Source organism: Panthera leo, chromosome E1 (genome assembly GCF_018350215.1).
Source record: "Panthera leo isolate Ple1 chromosome E1, P.leo_Ple1_pat1.1, whole genome shotgun sequence".
Lineage (NCBI taxonomy): Eukaryota > Metazoa > Chordata > Mammalia > Carnivora > Felidae > Panthera > Panthera leo.
This window is the reverse complement of record NC_056692.1, coordinates 19,869,748-19,890,744: the sequence shown is the minus strand read 5'-3', so window position 1 is coordinate 19,890,744 and position 20,997 is coordinate 19,869,748. Positions and strand designations below refer to the sequence as shown.

At 38.3% G+C, this 20,997-nt stretch overlaps 1 protein-coding gene across 3 annotated transcripts in view; it reads right to left on the bottom strand.

Annotated features, from left to right (window-relative positions):
* ATAD5 (ATPase family AAA domain containing 5) overlaps positions 1-20,997 on the bottom strand; it is a 45,306-nt gene that overhangs the window by 9,901 nt on the left and 14,408 nt on the right. For all 3 annotated transcript variants that reach the window (XM_042916392.1, XM_042916393.1, XM_042916394.1), the window contains exons 7-17: positions 15,068-15,252; positions 12,963-13,120; positions 11,730-11,889; positions 10,937-11,266; positions 9,289-9,385; positions 7,813-7,892; positions 7,490-7,632; positions 7,242-7,392; positions 1,709-1,882; positions 836-969; positions 37-130 (exon numbers count right to left, since the gene is read on the bottom strand). In XM_042916392.1, the coding sequence (XP_042772326.1) occupies positions 37-130; positions 836-969; positions 1,709-1,882; positions 7,242-7,392; positions 7,490-7,632; positions 7,813-7,892; positions 9,289-9,385; positions 10,937-11,266; positions 11,730-11,889; positions 12,963-13,120; positions 15,068-15,252 (1,706 nt within the window). The remainder of the gene's footprint in view (positions 1-36; positions 131-835; positions 970-1,708; positions 1,883-7,241; positions 7,393-7,489; positions 7,633-7,812; positions 7,893-9,288; positions 9,386-10,936; positions 11,267-11,729; positions 11,890-12,962; positions 13,121-15,067; positions 15,253-20,997) is intronic.

The window sequence follows — 20,997 nt, the reverse complement described above, 5'->3', positions numbered from 1 at the left end:
CCAAAAGTAATTAGCTGTAAAATCACTGTTACCTACCACTTGTAGTAAGGATTACAGGTCTTTTAGTTGTTGCCATGAATGTTTTGATTGCATTCAAAAACCCAGCATCTTCCTCAAAAATGACATCAACCTAAGAACCATTTATGAGAATATTAGTGTACTGAGTAACAAAACATGTGCTGGATATGTCATGTACACATACTAGATACACTGTAAGTCTGTCAGAGACAAAATTTATGAATTTATTAAATTTATGAACACTGTGAATTCAGCCCACACTGAAAGCTTAAAATGTTTTACACCATTATAAGTAAAAAAAATTATCAAATAAATATTAAACCAAAAAAAAGCAGTCACCTATACCTGAACAAATATGAATCAGAATAATTTCTATAATCACTGAACAATAATTAATAACCCTGAATTGCATTAATCATCTTTCTGAAAAATTCTTCTATGGTTGCAGTTTCATTCACTTAAAATTCAAATAGATCCAAGTCTTCCTGACTTTCTTGGCTATTTTACAACACTTCACAGTAACACATGTAGTAATCTGTAGAATAAGTTTTTTTTTAATGTTTATTTATTTTGAGAGAGACAGAGAGAGAGTACGCATGCATGCACAAGTTGGGGAGGAGCAGAGAGAGGGAGAGAGAATCTTAAGAAGGCTCCGCAATGTCAGAGCAGAGCCTGAAGCAGGGCTCGAGCTCACGAACTGCAAGATCATGCCCTGAGCTGAAATCAAGAGTCGGACACTCAACTGACTGAGCCATCCAGGCACCTCATACAAAAATTTGTATTATAAGATATCATGAACGTATGTCCACAAGCCTACCTCCTCAAAAAGAATGAGAGATGTTGCGTTTTTCCTGTTGGATTCCTCAGCTCCAAATTCTTTGACATTTGACTTAGTTGTGTTTGTAGATTTAGTCTGAATAATTGGTTTCTGTTCACAAGAATTTTTGATTCCTGCATAAACAAAATATTAATATTTTAGATTCAAATCAACCTTTAACAGAACACCGGATATTTCTGCAAACTAAGCTCAAAGTGAAACCCCCTATCAAAACTGAAACAAGGGTGGGGGAAGAAAAAAGCTGAAACAAAATATCAAAACTCCCATATGTATGACCTTCAAAGTAGCTGAGGTTTAATAAATAGCAGTAGGAGGTACCTGGGTGGCTCAGTCAGTTGAGTGAACAACTCTTGATTTCAGCTCAGGTCATGATCCCAGGGTTGTGGGATCGAGCTCCGTATCGGGCTCCACGCTAAGCCTGGAGCCTGCTTAAGATTCTTTCTCTTTCTCTCTCTCTCTCTCACCCTCCCCCCCTCCCCTTTCCACTGCTTGTGGTCTCACTCTCTCTAAAAATAATAAAAATAGGGGCACCTAGGTGGCTCAGTCAGTTGAGCGTCCGACTTCGATTCAGGTCATGATTTCACGTTTGGTTTGTGAAACCTGACCCAGAGCCTGCCTTGTATCCTCTATCCCACACTCTCTCTCTCTCTCTCTCTCTCTGCCCCTCCCCCACCCACACTCATTCTCCCTCTCTCAAAAATAAACATTTAGAAAAATAGATTACAGAAAAATAAAAAAGAATTAGAACATTAAAAAAATAAATAGCAATAGGAACTCATGAAATAGGATATTTTATGTATGAAGGTCATTATTAAAAAATATCACATATATTTTGTCAATTTAATGTCTTACCTTTATTATTTTCCAGAAGTACTATTTCTTCATTTTTTTTTGGCTTAGAAGAAACTTTAAAGTAATTTGCCAAAGTTTTAGGCGGAAGTGTTCGTTTTGGTACGCTACTTTGTGGTGACTGCGGAGGAAGTTTCCTTGGTGATGTAATAACTTTCTTAGGAGAGCTTAATTTTTCTGCCAAAACCAAATTTACGTAAAGGTAAATATTCTAAAAGTTAAACAGATGGTAAGACTGAGTTATCCACAGCCTATATTTCTAGTCTTACCAGTTAAAAATTGATACAGAAGTTTTCTTTCATTCTTACACTGTGTACAGATATTAGCATATTGTTACAGTTATTCTATCATCAGAGAAGGTAAAACTGGGCATTTGGAAAAGACATTCTTTTCCAAACAAACATACATCCTTGAAGCAAATAATGTTCATAATCCCTCCATTCACTTTCTGTACATCTGCCTGGGTTCAGAGGAGGCTGGAGGAAGAGAGATAATGTACATACTGAGCACAGACAGAACACTGTTATCCGACTTCAGTTTCCCTATAGTATGTGGATATCACAAGCAAAGAATGTTTTTCTAAGGATACTCTGGAGGATCAATACAAAGTTTAAAAGCAAATGTTTGATCTCTACCCTCCTGAGGTCCCATGGCACCAGGCATTTGTACCAGAGCATGTCTTTTCTCCCCTCCAAGTGCTCCGATTCAGTCCTCCCATGTGCAAATTATTATTAGGAGCACGATCTTTTCCTGTACCATCACATGTGCACAATTCCATGACTGTATCTGTCCTATTCTTTTTCTTGCACCCCATCTCCACAGATCTTGTGATATTCTTTGCATATTACGGATGTTTGAAAACTTACCGAAAATTTTGAATTTGAGATATTATCCTAGACATCACTATTATGTCATAAACCCAAGCAGGCTCCACACCAGCAGCCCAGAGCCCAGCATGGGACTCGAACTCACGAATCGTGAAACCAGGACCTGAGCCAAAATAGAGTTGGACGCTCAACCAACTGAGCTACCCAGGTGCCCTGGAACATAATCTTAAAATAAAAAAATATTTCTTTATATTGAAGAGATTGCGATTTATAAAAAACTCACTATTTTGTCCGTATTTTTCTAATTTTGGCATAGTACAAGGATTGTTTGATCATGGATTGGCATCAGTCCAAAGACTGGTTTTAGAGAATAAATGCCAAGGGGCACCTGGGTGGCTCAGTAGGTTAAGTGTCCAACTTCGACTCGAGTCATGATCTCGCAGTTCGTGAATTCGAGCCCCACATTAGGTGGGGTCTGGAGGATTCTGTGTCTCCCTCTCTCTCTGTCCCTCCCCTGCTTGTACTCTCTCTCTCTCAAAAATGAACATTAAAAAAATTAAAAAAAAAAAAAAGAAAATACATGCCACATTTAAATAATATACCTAGTAGGTAGTAGGTACTTGGCTAAATTTTATTGATATATTCTTTTCTTTAATATATATTTTTGAGAGACAGACAGACAGACACGGTGTAAGCAGGGGAGGGGCAGAGAAAGAGGGAGACACAGAATCCAAAGTAGGCTCCAGACTCTGACCTGTCAGCACAGAGCCCAATAGAGGGCTTGAACTCACAAGATGAACCGCAAGATCATGACCCGGGCCAAAGTCATATGCTTAACCGACTGAGCCACCAGGTGCCCTTATTTCTATAATCTTCTTAAAGGATCTTTCACCAAAACAATCAGCTCCATGGAGAAGTACCTACCTTTTAGGTCTGGAACATCTTAACAAGCCAGAAAGCAAAAACAAATATCAGAGATTACCGGGGCTATGTGTAAAGGACACGAGCCAATTAAGTCAGGTTACTGCTAGTCAAAAAGCACAAAAAGAAAAAAGGGCTCTGCATTTGGCCAAGACATATACTGGAGTTACCAATCTATCTGAAATAACAGCAAAAAACTAAGCATAATATATGAAACAATGCTTTTTAAGACTTTGGAAATAATGCAAAAAAGGACAGTGATACCTAAAAGAAGAAACAAACAAGGTGAACCCCAGGAATTGCCTGGTTCCTGCCTTGAGACAATGTATAGGCCACAGTGAAGAGGGGGAAGCCAGTCCAGAGGTTTCCTTGAGTTCAGGAGACTGAACAGGCCTCCAGGGAGGCCAAGGCTGATTGCAATCACAGGGCAGAATAGTGAAGAGCAGAGACCTCCACGGAGTGTTCCAGAAATCTGCAGAGCGTCTCCCTCAAGCCTTCAATGGAGTAGTGATCAGTGAAAGATTAGAAGAAATAATCTAAGGCTTACAAAGAGCTGGGAACAGTTCCTCTTCCCATTAGAGAGAACGGCAAACTTCAGAATTAATGGGGAAGTGGACAGAGTACTCAGAAGGATTTTACCTAAGCAATGGCAAAATTTGTCTTACACTAAATGCTGCTATGGTCTTGCTAATATAGCAGAAGACCCAAAATGATCAAACTGTTTCTAGGTGACTTAAATGTATTCCAGAACAAAATTCAAGAATAGTTATGGGAATGTAGAAATGTCCAATACCCAACAAGGGGCACCTGGACAAAGTGCACACAGTCTGACATCTGATCACAATTATCAGGCACCAAAAAGGCATGAAAATACAATCCATAATGAAAAAAAAATCAATTAACTGAACCCAACTCAGAAATGACACAGATGACAGAATTAATAGACAAGAACACTAATTAATAAACAAGAACACTATGACTAAAATAGTCATAACTGTGTTTCTTCTGTTCAAAAACTTACAGGAAAAATTGGGCATGGTAACACAGAAACTATAAAAAGGACCCAAGTCAAGCTTCTAGAAATGAAAACTACAATGTATGAAATAAAAAAATACATTGGATGGCACTGACAGTATACTAGATACTGCAGAAAATAAGATCTGTGAACTCGAATAGTTAGAAACTATCCAAGATGAAACATGCAGAGCAAAGGAAGACTGAAAACTTGCACATGCAATCATCAAGCTAGAAGACAACTCAAGGTGGTCTAATATATATATAATTAAAATTGTCAAAGGAGAGGAGAAGAGAAAAATTATTTGAAGAGATAACAAGTGCTGGAGAAGATGTGGAGAAAAGGGGAGCTTTGTGAGCTGTTGAGGGGAATGTAAACTGGTTCAACCACTATTGAAAACAACATGAAGTTTCTCCCCAAAACTAAAAACAGATCTGCTATAGTTGTGCTTCTGGGAAACAAAAATGGGATCTTGAAGAGATATACACACTCCCATGTTTACTGCAGCATGATTCACGACAGAATGTGCTATGGAAACAACCTAAGTACCCATGCATGAATGGAAAAAGATGTGGTATATATACACAATGGAATATTATTCAGCCGTTAAGAAAGAACATCCTGCCATTTATGACAGCATGCATGGACCTGGAGCACATTAGGCTAAGTGAGGTAAGTCAGACAGAGAAAAGCAAGCACTGTATGACATCACTTATATATGGAATCTAAAAAGTCAAACTCACAAAAACAGAGAGTAAAATGGTGGTTGCCAGGAGAAGGGGACCGGGGACAGGACAGATATTGTTTAAGGGTACAAACTTGCAATGAGTAAATCAATCCTAGAGATCTAATGCACAGTATGGTAAATACAGGCAACATTGTATTATAATCACCAAACTTCCTGAGACTATAACTTAATTATTCCAACCACTAAAAAGAAGTGATAATTATGTAACATGATAGAGATGCTAATTATCAATGCAATGGCAAGCATATTACAATACAGAAATGTATCAAATTAACACTTGTATGCCCTAAATTTATACAATGTTATATGTCAAACCTATTTTAATTAAGAGTAAAAAAGACACAATGCTTGGAATTTTCCAGATTTGATGAAAACTATAAACACATACATCCAAGAAGCTCAACAAACCCCAACCACATGAAACATGAAGAAAACTCCAGCAACCCACATCAAAATCACAGCTGTTTAAACTAGTGACAAAAAGAAAATTGTAATAGCCACAACGAATAATGAGCACAAAGGACTGAAACACATTAAATAGATACAAATCCATGAGTTCCTCATAATACTAAAAAAAAAAAAAAAAAAAAAGTAGACTACCCAAAAACTCATTGGATAACTTTAGAGATTACTAGGGCACCATCACTTTAAGAACTGATAAATGAAAGAAAAGAATGGGAGTGCCTGGGTGGCTCAGTCCATCAAGCGTCTGACTCTTGATTTTGGCTCAGAAGTCATGATCTCATGGTTGTGGGATTTAGCCCTACGTCAGGCTCTACGCTGAGCACAGAGACTGCTTGGGATTCTCTCTCTCTGCCCCTCTCCCCCACTCATGCTCTCTCTAAAAAAACAAACAAAATAAATTTTTAAAAAGGAAAGAATGAAACATTTCTCATGCCTTTCCTGTACAAATTGTATGTCAAAGTGTCCAAACAACTGATGAAGAGAAATTCTCCTTACAATTTCAACTAATAAATTCAGAAAGGCTCAGTGAATTACAAAATCACCCATTTTTTAACTCCTAATGAAACAGTCTACTAGATAAAGATCATTCATGGCTACATAAAAGAGTGACGGGGAACTTTATAATGGATGGATCAGCCTGAAAACAACTGAACTCACTGAGCCATGTGAATATCACAAAAGTTATCTTCCGCTTTGATGCCATAGGAAGCACACAGCCCCGCCTATGCATGTATGGTAGCCCTGAAACAGAACCTTAATCTAATCAATATCACAGATCTAACTGCCAGTTTACAAGAAATATAGGGAAGAGGAATATGTTAACTGATGCCATGAACATACAATCAGCAAAATCCAAAATGTGAGAGATTTTATGAAAAATGACCCACGTTCTTCAACAAATAAATGATATGAAAAGGATGAGGGAATTATTAGGGAGACTGGAAGATATTTAAAAGACATCAGTCAAATGTAAGATGTAAACCTTGTTTGAATCCAAATTTGCAGGAACCATTTGAAACAACAGAACACCAAAATAAGAGTATGTATTAGATCAAATTAAGATATATAGCTAATTTCATTAGGTCTAATAATGATTACTGTGGTTATGCTTTTTATTTTATTTTACGTTTATTTATTTTGAGAGAGGGAGCAAGCACGTGTGTGAGTGGAGGAGGGTCAGGGAATCTCATGCAGGATCCGCACTGTCAATGCAGAACCCAATGTGGGCCTCGAGTCCACAAACTGTGTGAGACCATGACCTGAGCTGAAATCCAGAGTGAGACGCTTAACAGACTGAGCCACCCAGACACCCCTGGTTATGCTTTTTAAAGGCCCTTATCAATTAGAGATACCTACTGAAGTACATACAAATAAAATTATATGATGGTCTTGAGGTTTATTTTAAAACCATCCAGGAAAACATAAAAAAGGTGCACGCACGTGTGTGTATAGGAAAAGGTTAAAAAACAAAAGGCAAAAAAAAAAAATGCTGATTAAAATTCTTTTTGTAGATTTCACTTTCTCTCAAAGGTTATGACCTAAGCAAAATAATTTACTTACTTGGTGACTTGCCTAGGTTGTAACTATTAAAAAAACAAGGTTTCTGAGAGTTTACACCTTGCTTGTCCACTTGATGGGACTGGGTAGCTTCCTTCAGTTGAGACAGAATTTGTCTACCACTGCGCTGAGAAGAGGCATTGACTTCAAATATCTGAAAGAATACATGAAAGCAAGGCAGAATGGTCGGTCTTCCTTTAATTCGAGTGCAACAGTTACATTAACATCCTCCTGGCGTAGCTGTTACTAACCTTAAATCCAAGCTCCTGAGCACACGCATACACCGCGGCAGTCTTCCCCACTCCTGTCGGCCCTGTTATCAGAACAGTATTACAAAGGCGATTCTCTTCTTCGTCATCTGAACTGCCTTTAAAATCAATGCTATCCGACAGATCTGAAAAATTATTCAAATGCAAATTATCATTTGATAATTGCTCAGGCAGCAATAGATGCTAGACACTTATTTACAAAAACTAGGAAATCAAATATAAAATACAATTAAGAAATTTCATACACATTTAGAGCCAATCTAACTAAACACGTTCAGTGAAATGGAGAAAATGCCTCAAGATACCTTCCTGTTTCTCATCTTTTTTTCCCTTCAAATTCTGTCTTTCTTCCAATTCGGCTCGTCTCTTCCAGTCTTTCAACCAACTGCCATAAGAAAATATGTGTTAATTAACTAATTCACAGAATAGATATTCACAGAATATCTCTTTGAATCAACGAAATAGTAAAATATTTTTACATGGGCACAAATATTTCTAAAGGAAGTAATTTTTTACCAAAATATACAACACTGTATGTATAAGGATATCCACTGCAACCTTGTTCAGATTAGGTTCCAAAGGGAAAAACATAAAAGTACTTCAGTAGGAGAAAAGAGACACTACAGTACCCTCACCTATGAAACCAGTACAGAACAACTATAAAGAGTTCAGGTAGACTGTGTGATGATATGAAACATGTCTAATACACAGTGCTAAGTATAAGCAGAAAGATTAAGTTCTAGTTTAGAGCTAGACTGCTCAAGTTTGAGTTCCAGCCCCACTACTTTCAAGCTGGGTGACCCTGGACAAATAATTCAACCTCTGTAGGTCCATTCCTTATCTATAAGATGAAGACAGCAGTATTTACTCTCATAGTATAGTTGTAAGGCTTACAGGGGCTAAGAACATTGCAAGCACTTAGAACAGTACTAAGCTCAAAGTGTTAACTATTATTATAGGCCCCTATTTCTTATATGAAATCCTTTGGACCAGGTGAGTTTTAGAATTCAAAATTTTTTAGATACTAGAAAAGTAATTTGGTACATATACCACACATAACACAATACCCCTCTGGGGTCTCTGGTATTACAAAATAATCACTTAATGTTTTTATTTAAAAAAAAGATATGAGGGGCGCCTGGGTGGCTCAGTCAGTTAAGCATCTGACTTCAGCTCGGATCGTGATCTTGTGGTTTGTGAGTTCAAGCCCCGCATAGGGCTCTGTACTGACAGCTTGGGCCTGGAATCTGCTTCAGATTCTGTGTCTCCCTCTCTCTCTGCCCCTTCCCTGTTTGCGCTGTGTGTCTCTCTCTCTCAAAGAACAAATAAACGTTAAAAAAATTTTTTAAAAAGGTATGAACTCCTACCAAGTGGGATCCATAAAAACCGTAAGTCAGTAACTTTTAATTTTCAGAACTTTTTTGGATGTGGGAATTGTGGACAAAGGACTATGGACCTGAATTAGGAGTAATATGACCCTATTTGTTAGGAAGAAAGGAGCTAACATACGCATAAATTTTTTTCTGGAAGATTCTACAAGAAACCTTTAATAGTTGTTACCTCTAGAGAGTAGAAATAGAAAAGAAGGATATTTACTTTTCATGTTTTTCTTAATTTTCTTTTTTACAAAGATTTTATCATACAAGTAATACTTTATAATTTCTATATTTTAGTATAAATAAAACAAATAGTAAAACTAGATTCAAACAAACTAAACAAACTAGATTCAAAACAAACTAAATGTAAAACTATTTCTCAATTCTTTTACATGTTTTACCAACCTATGTAATTTTTTTATAGCTAGCTCATTGCCTATGAGCTCACTGGAGTTCTGGGGTTGATACTTTTCTGTCCATAGCATGTCTTCAGTTCCAGAATCTAAAGCAAAACATATACATTGAAGCATTGTTCCTTAACATAAGCATATATTTTTACACATTTACATTATTGTTTCATGTAAACAATGAATATTTGTACAGTATTTATATTTACAAAATGTCAAAAGGGCAATTTCAAAACTTAACATTACACTTAAAATTCTTCATATCTTCATATCAATTCTTCCCCCTTAAAAACTAACCACCATAGGGGCACCTGGGTGGCTCAGTTGGTAAGTGTCTGACTTCAGCTCAGATCATGACCTCACAGCTCATGAGTTCGAGCCCCACGTCAGGCTCTGTGCTGACAGCTCAGAGCCTGGAGCCTGCTTCGGATTCTATGTGTGTCTCTCTCTGCCCCTCCCCTGCTTGTGCTCTGCCTCTCTCTGTCTCAAAAATAAATAAACACTAAAAAAATAATTAGCAAAACAAAAAACAAAAAACCCCAAAAAACTAACTGCCATAAAGTCTCATGGAAGTAAAGTTTAAAAGTTGGTACTCAATTAGGGGTGCCTCACTGGCTCAGTCAGCAGAGCATGTGACTCGATCTCAGGGTTGTAAGCTCAAGTCCCATGTTGGGGGTAGAGATTACTTACAAAAAATTATGAAAAAATAGAAGTACATGCTTAAAATTTAAGTAATCACTAAAAAAACATGATATATGAAAAGGAATTTATTATTTCTTAGGAAATAATCTAAAGAATAAAGGCAGCGTAATTTTTGTGAAGCATCCTTTGATCCCTGAAAAGAAACATTAAAATATCCTACAAAGTCAACCTAGGTAAATGGAGATGTGCCACACTCCCATTTGAGAAGACTGAATGTGGTAAACATGCCGATTCACTCCAAATTAATCTATACACTAATGCAAAATCAAACCCCAGTGGGATTTGTGGAGTAAGGGAATCTACAGTTTATTCAGCAGAGTAGATACATGAACATAATTTTATTTTTAAATTTTTTTTAATGTTTATTTTTGGAGAGAGAAAGAGCACGAGCAGGAGAGGGGCAGAGAGAGAGAGAGATGGAGACACAGAATCTGAAGCAGGCTCCAGGCTCCAAGCTATCAGCACAGAGCCCGACGTGGGGCTCAAACCCACGAACTGCAAGATCATGACCTGGGCCGAAGTCGGATGATCACCCAGCTGAGCCACCCAGGTACCCCGATACATGAATAGTTTTTAAAAAAATGATAGAGGAGACTTTCTATACAAATATTAAAACATCCATTCAGCCACATAAATGGACGAATTAATCAATTCAATAGAATATTTTTGAAAAAGCTATAGAACCCAAATGGGAGTAAGTCAGAGACATGTTAAAGAGATATAATCCCAGGTTGTTTAAAAAGCACACAGAAAAATCAAAGACCAAACACCTATCTGTTAAATGTGGTTTTCTGTAAGACTGTGATTATAATTAGTAAGGCTTCCACTTCTTGTTTTATAAACATATATTGTTTGAATGTTGCAAAGAACATATATTAAAGAGAAAATGAACAAGAAGAGAAAACAAAAAAGTTCTAGGCCCAGAGGAAGAAGATCTAATTTACCAGGAACAGGAGATCTTTCTGATGTAGGCTCTTTGCCATCATCTATTATCAGAACATCAGAATCTTCAACTGCTTCTGTTTCTATTTTACATGTTGTACTCGAAGCAGTTTGTTTCTTCCTGGATGTTTTAGAAAGAAGGCCTTTACAAGAGTCTGGCTTTATCCCAGTGGAGTTGTTTCTTTTGTCAAGTTCTTCTGGTTTCCCATTTATCTTTTTTGGACTTTGTGAATACTCGTTTGGCTTCTTTCTTTTTGACTTCTGAATTTCCGTTTCCACTCGTTTCCTTTTGGTTTCTTTTTGATTCACATCAGGTTTGAGTTGTGGACTTTCTATTTCAGAAGTTAGAGAAATGCATGCGCTTACTAATTAACAAAAAACAAATTTTAATATCCAAAATCTTAATATCACTTCAAAATATCCAACAATCTTATTACTACAAAATGAAGAGGCAAGAATCAAATGTGGGCCACTGAAAGCAAGCAGGATATTGTGTTATTCAGATTGCCTTTTGTACAAGTTATATAAAGGCAAGTCAGTTCAAATGATCTCACTTAAGGCTTTCCTTAAATGAACTATTAATATTTTAACAAAATTAAAGCTGTCTTTGAGTTTGTACCTGTGGAGAACGGCAGGGGCCAACATTGCATTGAACAAGATGCTTTAATACACTTGAACAATTTTCCCTGCCAACCATAAGCAATATCCTCTCAGTGGACTTCCAAAAGTCAAAGACCAAGTCTTAGTGTTTTCAAAAACAAAATGTTAATGTAAATGATAACAGTTATCACTAACCTTGTTTACGATGACACTCAGAAAGTACCTGGTGCTCACTTCGTTTTTTAAGAAGCAAAGAAAAATATTTCCTCAAAGAAAATTCGGGATTTGACCACCTAATTTCCTCCAGCAAAACATTTCTTACTTCTTCAGTCAAATCTTTCCTTCTCTCCACAAACTGCAATAAAGAAAAAAAAGCTCAATAATGGACCCACATTGTCTGTTTTTTTTAAAGATGTTTCGATTTTTTTTTAAGTAATCTCTACACCCGTGGGATCATCATCGTGGGACTTGAACTCATAACCCTGAGAGCAAGAGTCGCCTGCTTCACTGAGCCAGTCAGGTGCCCCCCACATTGTCTATTAATATTAGTCACCAACCATTTTCTGTCGATAACTAGTCAATATTAATGTAGGATTAGCTTCAGTGACTAAATAAAACCTTAACAGCAAAGCTGCATTTGCATAGATTTTTAGGGACTTAATTCATATTTTTCTTGTTCCCTCTTTCAACTAATTGTTCTTTACACATTAGATTAGAATGCTGATTTACACAATATCTAAATGTGCTATATAATCTAATATTCTTTTGAAACTGGTTACCCTTAATTCCTTTTTTTTTATAGAATTTTTTTAATGTTTATTCATTTAAAAAAAATTCTTTTAACGTTTATTTATTTTTGAGACAGAGAGAGACAGAGCATGAAAGGGGGAGGGTCAGAGAGAGGGAGACACAGAATCTGAAACAGGCACCAGGCTCTGAGCTGTCAGCATGTGGGGCTCGAACTCATGGACCGCGAAATCATGACCTGAGCCGAAGTTGGCCGCTTAACCGACTGAGCCACCCAGGCGCCCCATGATGTTTATTCATTTTTGAGAGAGAGAGAGAGAGAGAGAGAGAGAGGCAGAGAGAGACAGAGACACAGAATCCAAAGCAGGCTCCAGGCTCTGAGCCGTTAGCACAGAGCCTGACGTGTGGCTCGAACTCACAGACCACAAGATCATTACCTGAGCCAAGGTCCGACACTCAACCAACTGAGCCACCCAGGTGCCCTGGCTACCATTAATTCTTAAAATGTTTCTAAAGCTCCAGGAATATTTAAAAGAGATGTCTACCTCATTTGGGATTTATTCTTTAAAACTGGACTCCAGGGAAAAAAGAACTTTAGGCCACAGTAGCAGGTATCTGTTTGCTTTCCCTCTGAAGATATGAAGGAAACACCATACAATAGCCGGGATCTCTGGTACTTACCACAACAGCAGAATTAGTACTTTTAGAATTTGAATTCAATGTTGAAAATTCACCAAGAGCAAGAACACATCTTGAGAGATCTATTACTCTAGTATCCAGTTCTTTAAGTTTGGTTAAGAGAGGGCAAGTGGGTGGTTTCAAATGCCACAAATGGCATCCTAAAGCAAAACAGAAAACAAAGGTCTTAATTATCTTCATTCATTACATCGAATGCCAAATACGCAAACGTGAAAAGACCTGACAGCTACATAGTTAACACAAAAATACCAAAACTCAAAAAACCAAACTCCTCTCCTCCAACAAATACAATTAATAAAAATATTGAGTCTTCCTTCCCAATTGTTTAAAATAACCAAGTGATAGCAAACTTCGTTTCTTTTGAAATCAACCCTTGCTACTAGGGGTAAGAATTTCAGGGGCAGTTTGCATCCTGGTTTAAGGTTTGAACTCTGAGGGCAGACCTGGCATACCAGTAAATAAATGTGTGATTAACTCCTCCGGTTCTATTTTTTTTAAGTTTATTTTTATTTATTTTGAGAGCGAGAAAGAGAGAGTAAGCATGGGAGGGGCAAAGAGAGAGGGAGACAGAATCCCAAGCAGGCTCTTCACGGTCAGCGCAGAGCCCGATGCGAGGCTCAAACTCACGAGATGTGAGATCATGACCTGGGCCAAAGTCAAGAGCCGGGCGGTCAACTGACTTAGCCACCCAGGTGCCCCAACTCTTCAGGCTCTAAAAGAGAGAGGTTGTCTCTGTGCTTGCTTCATCTCCTGATGCACAAACACATATGATAAGTTTTACAGTAGCACTCTGGTGAAAATGTTGATCAAAATCAGGGAAGAAACGTATAACTAACTTCTACAGTTGAATATACTATTGGAATATGCCGTATAAAACTGAACTGGTGAAAATAACAAGAAGGGCTTCGTCCATCAAATGGCCAATGGCAGAGCTGAGGAAGAAAGAGAAAGAAGAATATCACCAGAAGGGCTGGCTGGGAAGTTCCCTGTACAAATGGGAGGCTGAACAAAACCGAAAAGCTATCAAGGTCAGAAACACAAAAGGAAAAAAGAAAGAAGAGAACATAGAGCATATTTTAGGAGTAGAAGGAGTGCATTAAACCAAACCACAAAGCCAGCTGAGAAGAATACAAATGCTTTTGTGCACGCACGCGAGTGTGCACACTCACAGACACAAAACGCTCTAGGTAGGAGCAACGACAAGGAAAAGAAATAAAGCTCTGTACACTTTTGGTAATTAAAAACTATGTAAGTCAAGTAAGATTGTGGTTGCGGTAGCATTTGAATCCAACCAGAAACAGGTTCTGATCAAGCTAAGACCACCGTGCAGAAGGCTTGTGCAAACAGCTCACCCTTGTGCACGGTGTATATGAGGAAAGGGTGAACTGGAGTGTGGAGCTACTTGCTACCTGCTCCAGGAGGGATTTAGATGCAACGAGAGAGGAAAAGCTGTTCTGGAAAGGAGGCAAACAACTCCCTTGCACATTCAACAGCCCATCGGACGAGGACAGGGCTGGAGCTCCTCTGAGAAAGTCTTACAGGTGATCTGTTCACACACAGGCTGCATGCGTGAAGACCACTGCCTTCCTTTGGGAACACAGTGCCTCCCTGGAGAACAACATCCACCTGAGGTCCCGCCCGCACGCCTGCTCTTCGCTGCATAAGGTGGTGAGGGCTGAGGATGCCTCTGGCTCTCTTGCCCTGACACCCCATATGCAGAACAGGGAGTCCAGGACTGAGGAATAGACAATGAAACACATACTGCAAATTCTCACTAAAATCTCCTTAAGAATGATCTTTAAACTTTAGCCTCATTTCAAGTCAACTTACACTCTCATATTACTTCTAACATTTAAAAATACTTTCTTTAATACTTATTTATTTGGGGGACAGCGCAAGCAGGGGATGGGCAGAGGGGGACAGAGGATCCGAAGTGGGCTCTGTGCTGACGGGCTGACAGCAGAGAGGCCAAGAAGGGCTCAAACTCACGAACTGCGAGATCGTGACCTGAACCGAAGTCGGACGCTGAACTGACTGAGCCACCCAGGCGCCTTGCATTTAAAAATATTTAATTATAATAAACTCACCATCATCTCTTTGTTGTACGTGGACAACTCTCTGGAAACTAGTACTCGCTGCAAGGTACACATCTAATACAGCAGCTTTCTTTGCAATCTGTCGTTTCAGCAAATCCGGCAAACCGCTCATTAGGAAGTCGCGCTTGGCTTGAAACTGCATATCACAATCCTGAGACTTTTCAGATGTATCTTGGCTTTTAAGAAAATGATGTGACAAAGGAAAGCTAAGGTTATAAACACTTAAAAAAATACACAATACTTTTTAATTTCAAAAAATGAATCCGCTATCTGAGACGTTAGCTGGGCACATTCACTTTTGCTTATCATAAAAATGAAAGCTATCAGTATTAAGAAATTAAATAAAAGTAAATATATAGAGGGAAAAAAAATGACTTGAAGAACATCCAGCAAAATGTTAACAGAGTCTATCTATGAGTGGTAGGTGAGTTTTTTCCCTTGTGTATTTTGTCTTCTTTTTAAAAGAACATGCATTTGTATCATAATCAGAAAACAAAGTAAGTGCTATATTTCAAAAAGTTAATATAAGAATTTCTAATGTGATGTTTCCAATATAGTAGCAAGACCATTAGGGCCTTTCTTACTGATGCCTCAGTTTTACCTGGCTTATCTTCATATTGCTAATCCTAAGAGTCCCGACTTCGGTGGGAGGGAGGCAAGGAGGATCAGATATGGGAGCAGCGGAAGGGGGAGAGGGTGATACAACAGCTAATCTGCCCTTCCTAACCCGCCATATATGGAGAATTGTAATATTCTCTACAAACAGAAGTTTGAGTTGGTAAGTAAAAAGAGGATGCAAAGACTTCCATTTCTCTTTTCCTTTCCTTTTTGAGAGAAATGAGGGAAAGAAGAGATTTAAAGCCAGTGTGGAGGCATTTATCTCAGAAAAGAGGAGGTGTAGCTTTTTTTACTGTTAGTTGGAGGGAAGGAGGAAGAGATTCGTGAAGTTGTAGCTAAGTAGGTATGAGATTGGCGTACCTGGCTGGCTTGGTAGGTAGAGCATACAACTTTTTTCTTTTTTTAATGTTTATTTATTTATTTTGAGAGAGAGAGAGAGAGAACGCACACATGAGCAGGGGAGGGCCAGAGAGGGAAGGAGAGACAGAATCCCAAGAAGGCTCCACATTGTCAGCACAGGGCCCGACGTGGGGCTCAATCTCATGAACCTGTGAATTCATGACCTGAGCCGAAATCAAGAGTTGGGCTGAGCCACCCAGGTGTCCCTAGCATGTGACTCGATCTTGGGGTTGTAAGTTCGAGCCCCATGTTGGGTGTAGAGATTACTTAAAAATAAAACCTTAAAAAAAAAAAAAAAAAGAGTATATGCCAATAGCAGAAGGTAGACTTTAAGGAGAAGTGTACAAAGTGCTAATACAAAATATACACATATTATATATATGTGATAAACTGCGTAATATATACAATTATAAATAGCTTTCGGTATACGCGTATATATAAAAAATATATACATACTTATATATGTATCCTAGCTTTATCTGCTTTATCAGACAGACCCAGGTTGAGAGTCTCCACACTTCAATAAACACAGTCAAGGACATGGGAAATCTTGGTGAAGGGGATAGGAGTTCTTTGTAGTAGTCTGGCAACTTTTCTTAAAGTTATTTCAACATAAATTATTTTTTAAATTGTTTCATAGTATACCAATTTAGGAACATAAGAATAATTCTAAGAAACTTCTAAGAAATTTAAGTAGTCCAAAACCAGCAAATTTCTTCCTTCAAACAATTCTACTGGGTAAAGCAAAAGCATATAAGATAATAGCATTAGGTGAAATGGTGGACTGTGGTATAGGTTAAAAAAAAAAAAAAAGAATCAATTGTATTTCCACATACCAGAAACCAACAATTGGAAAATAATGCCGTTTATAATTATATTAAATACATGAAATACTTAGAGATGAATTTAACACATGTATAAAACCTCTACACTGAGAACCACCAAACACTGATGAAAGATATTAAAAATAGAAACATAATGTTCTTGGATCAGAAAACTTAATATTGTTAAGATATCAATTCTCTCACTATTTAACAGAATCATCAGCAAAATTGTAGGAGACTTCTGCATGAATGTTGCTGGCATCTTTATTCTTAAGACTGGAAACAACACAAATGTCCATCAACAGGTAACCAGGTAGACAAAAAGTGGTTTATCCATATAATACTATTCAGCAAAAATAATGAACTACTGATATATGGTTGACCTTGTACAACATAGAGGTTAGGGTTGCTGACCCTCTGCACAGTCGAAAGTACATGCATAATTTTTGACTCCCCAAAAATGTACCCACTAATAGCCTACTACTGACTGGAAGCCTAAAGGATTAACATTAACTGTCGATTAACACATAGTTCGTTATGTTGTGTATACAGTATATATATTATATACTATATTCTTAAAGTAAGCTAGAGGCAAAAATATTAGAAAATCATATGGAAGAGAAAATACATTTTTACAGTATCGTAACGTAAAAACCCACATAAGTGGACTTGGGCAATTCAAAGAGTCAACGGTATTTGATAACATGAACAAATCTCAAAATCATCAAGCTGACTGAAAGAGGCCAGATGAAAGAGTGTATTATCATACGATTTCATTAATACAGAATTCTAGAAAATGCAAATTAACATACAGAAAAGAGACAGGTGCTTGCCTGAGCTGGGACTAGGAGGAGGACTGCAGAAGGGCATGAGGACGCTTGTGGAGGAAAAGACTTTCTGGATAGTAGAAATAAAGCATTATCTTTACTGTGGTGGTACTTTCACTACATATACAACTGGCAAAGCTCACCAAGTTACACACTTTAAATACGGGTGACTATGTAATTTATACTTCAATAAGGTTCAAATTTTTCATTGATTAAAAATAATAAAAAAATAAATAATAAAAAATAATACTATACCACTAGAAACCCACTAGAAAGTCTGGGGGCACCTGGTGGCTCAGCTGGTTAAGCGTCTCTTTCGTTGTTGTTGTTGTTTTTGATGTTTATTCATTTTTGAGAGAGACACAAAGCGCAAGCAGGAAGAGGGGCAGAGAGAGAGGGAATCCGAAGCAGGCTCCAGGCTCTAAGCTGTCAACACAGATCCCGTTGTGGAGCTCAAACTCACGAACCGTGAGATTATGACCTGAGCCAAAGTCGGACACCTAACCAACTGAGCCACCCAGGCGCCCCTAAGCATCTAACTCTTGATTTCAGCTCAGTTCATGATCTCACAGTTTATGAGATCGAGCCCTGCATTGGGCTCTGCACTGACAGCGCAGAGCTTGCTTGGGAGAGCTTACTTTAAGAATATAGTATATAACATATACTCCCTGCTTGTATGTGCATACTCTCTCTCAAAATAAATACCCGTTAAAAGAAAAGTCTGATAATGCCAAGCGTTAGCAACTGGAGCTCTCATATACTGCTGGTGGGAGTATAAATGGAACAACCACTTGGGAAAGTTCGGCAGATTCTTACAATGTTAAACATACACCTACCCAATGACAGAGCAATTCCACTTCTAGGTATTTACTCAAGAAAAATGAGAACACTGTCTACACATGGAATGGAATGGAATGGAATGTTCACAGCAGCCTTATTAATAATAGCCAAATACTGGAAACAACCCAATTGGCCATCAATAAAAGAATGGATACACAAACTGTGGTATATTCATATAAGGAATACTACTCAGTAATAAAAAAGAAAATACTGATATATTACCTTGGCTAAGAGAAGACAGAGACAAAAGTGAGTGTCCTGTATGATTTCATTTCTACGAAATTCTAGAAAAGGCAAACCAATCTATGTCAACAGAAAACAGATCAGAAATTGTGTGGGACTGAGTTGGGGACATGGATTAATTGCAAAGAGGCAAAAGGGAACTTTCTGGAATGTGGTGAAAATGTTCTCTATTGTGATGATTACACAGATGTGTACGTTTGTTAAACCTCAAACTGTTTACTTCAATTGTATGCATATGATTGTGAGTACATTATACCTGAATAAAGTTGATTTAAAAAAAAATTTTTTTTTACAATTATTTCTTTTTGAAAAGCAGAGAAAAGCAGAGAGTGTGAGCGGGGGAGGGGCAGAGAGAGAGGGAGACACAGAATCCGAAGCAGGCTCCAGGCTCTGAGCTGTCATCACAGAGCCCAACGCGGAGCTCGAACCCACGAACCACGAGATCATGACCTGGGCCAAAGTCAGATGCTCAACCAACTGAGCCACCCAGACCCCCCTGAATAAAGTTGATTTAAAAAACGATAGTGTGTGTATGTGTACTGACCAAAAGCAATTAGATACAAAAGAATACACACATATATATACATTTACATGAAGTTCTGAAGTTTACGTAAAGTTTTAAAACTAACAAAACTAATCCATGGCAATAGAAATCAAACTAATCAATGGTTAAGAATCAGTATAGCGGTAACCTTTTGTTATGGTGGTGGTAGGAATAACAGAAAAAGAGTAACCTTTCAGAGTAAAAGAAAGATGTTAAATCTTGATATAATGTACTTATGAAAACTGTATGCTTAAGAATGGTGCAGTTAGGGGGCGCCTGGGTAGCTCAGTTGGTTAAGCATCCAACTCTTGATTTTGGCTCATATCATGATCTCATGGTTTGGGAGTTCAAACCCCACACTGGGCTCTGCATTGACAGCCTGGAGCCTGCTTGGGATTCTCTGTCTCCCCCTTCCTCTCTAAAAAATAAACATTAAAAAAAAATAAGAAGGGCACCTGAGTGGCTCAGTCGGGTGAGTGTCTGACTTCAGCTCAGATCACGATCTCATGGTTCGTGAGTTCGAGCCCTGCGTCAGGCTCTGGGCTGACAGCTCAGAGCCTGGAGCCCGCTTCAGATTCTGTGTCTCCCTCTGTCTGCCCCTCTGCTGCTTGCACTCTCTTGCATTGTCTCAGGGATGAATAAACATTAAAAAAGAAAAAAATAATAAGAATGATGCATTTTTAGGGGCACCTGGGTGGCTCAGTTGGTTGAGTGTCCGACTCTTGATTTAGGCTCAGGCCATGATCTCACAGTGAAACTGAGAACACCACTCCTTACTGAGCATGGAGCCTGCTTGGGATTCTCTCTCTCCTTCTCTCTCTTCCCTTTCTCCACTCCCTCTCTCTCTCTCTCACAATAAATAAATAAACATTAAAAAAAGAGAAGGGTGCATTTTACAAATAAACAAAACAGAAACAGACTCATGGACACAGGAAACAAATTGTTGGCTACCAGAGTGGGGAGGGGGAGAGGGTGGAGGCAGGAGAAATAGGGGAAGGGGATTAACAGGTACAAACTTCTACTCACAAAATAATTAAGTCACAGGAATGAAATCTACAGCATAGGGAGTATAGTCAATCAACTGTAGTAACTTTCTGTATAGTGACAAATGGTAACGAGACTTATCATGGGAATCTTTTTGTAATTTATAAAAATATCAAATCACTACCATGTATATCTGAAACAGGATACTGTATGTCAATTATACTTCAATCAAAAAAAGATTAATGGGTGCCTGAGTGGCTCAGTCGGTTGAGAGTCTGATTCCTGACTTTGGCTCAGGTCATGATACCAGGGTCATGGGATTGAGCCCTGCATCTGGCTCTGCACTGAGCATGGAGCCTGCTTGGGAGTCTCTTTCTCTCTCTCTCTCTCTATCCCTCTGCCCCTCCATCCCTCGAAAAAAAAAAAAAAAAAAAAAGATTTGTGCATCTTAACAATATGTAATTATACCTCAGTAAGAGTGAAACAGGAAAAAAATAACCTGAACCCATGATATCCCTAAACCTGGTCTTCCACCATGCCATCCACTTGCACAGGGATACCAGAACTTGAGTGTCACCTTCACTTTCATCTCTCCTACCCCTACCCCCCAGATCTAATTAATCATTACGGATTCTGATCTAG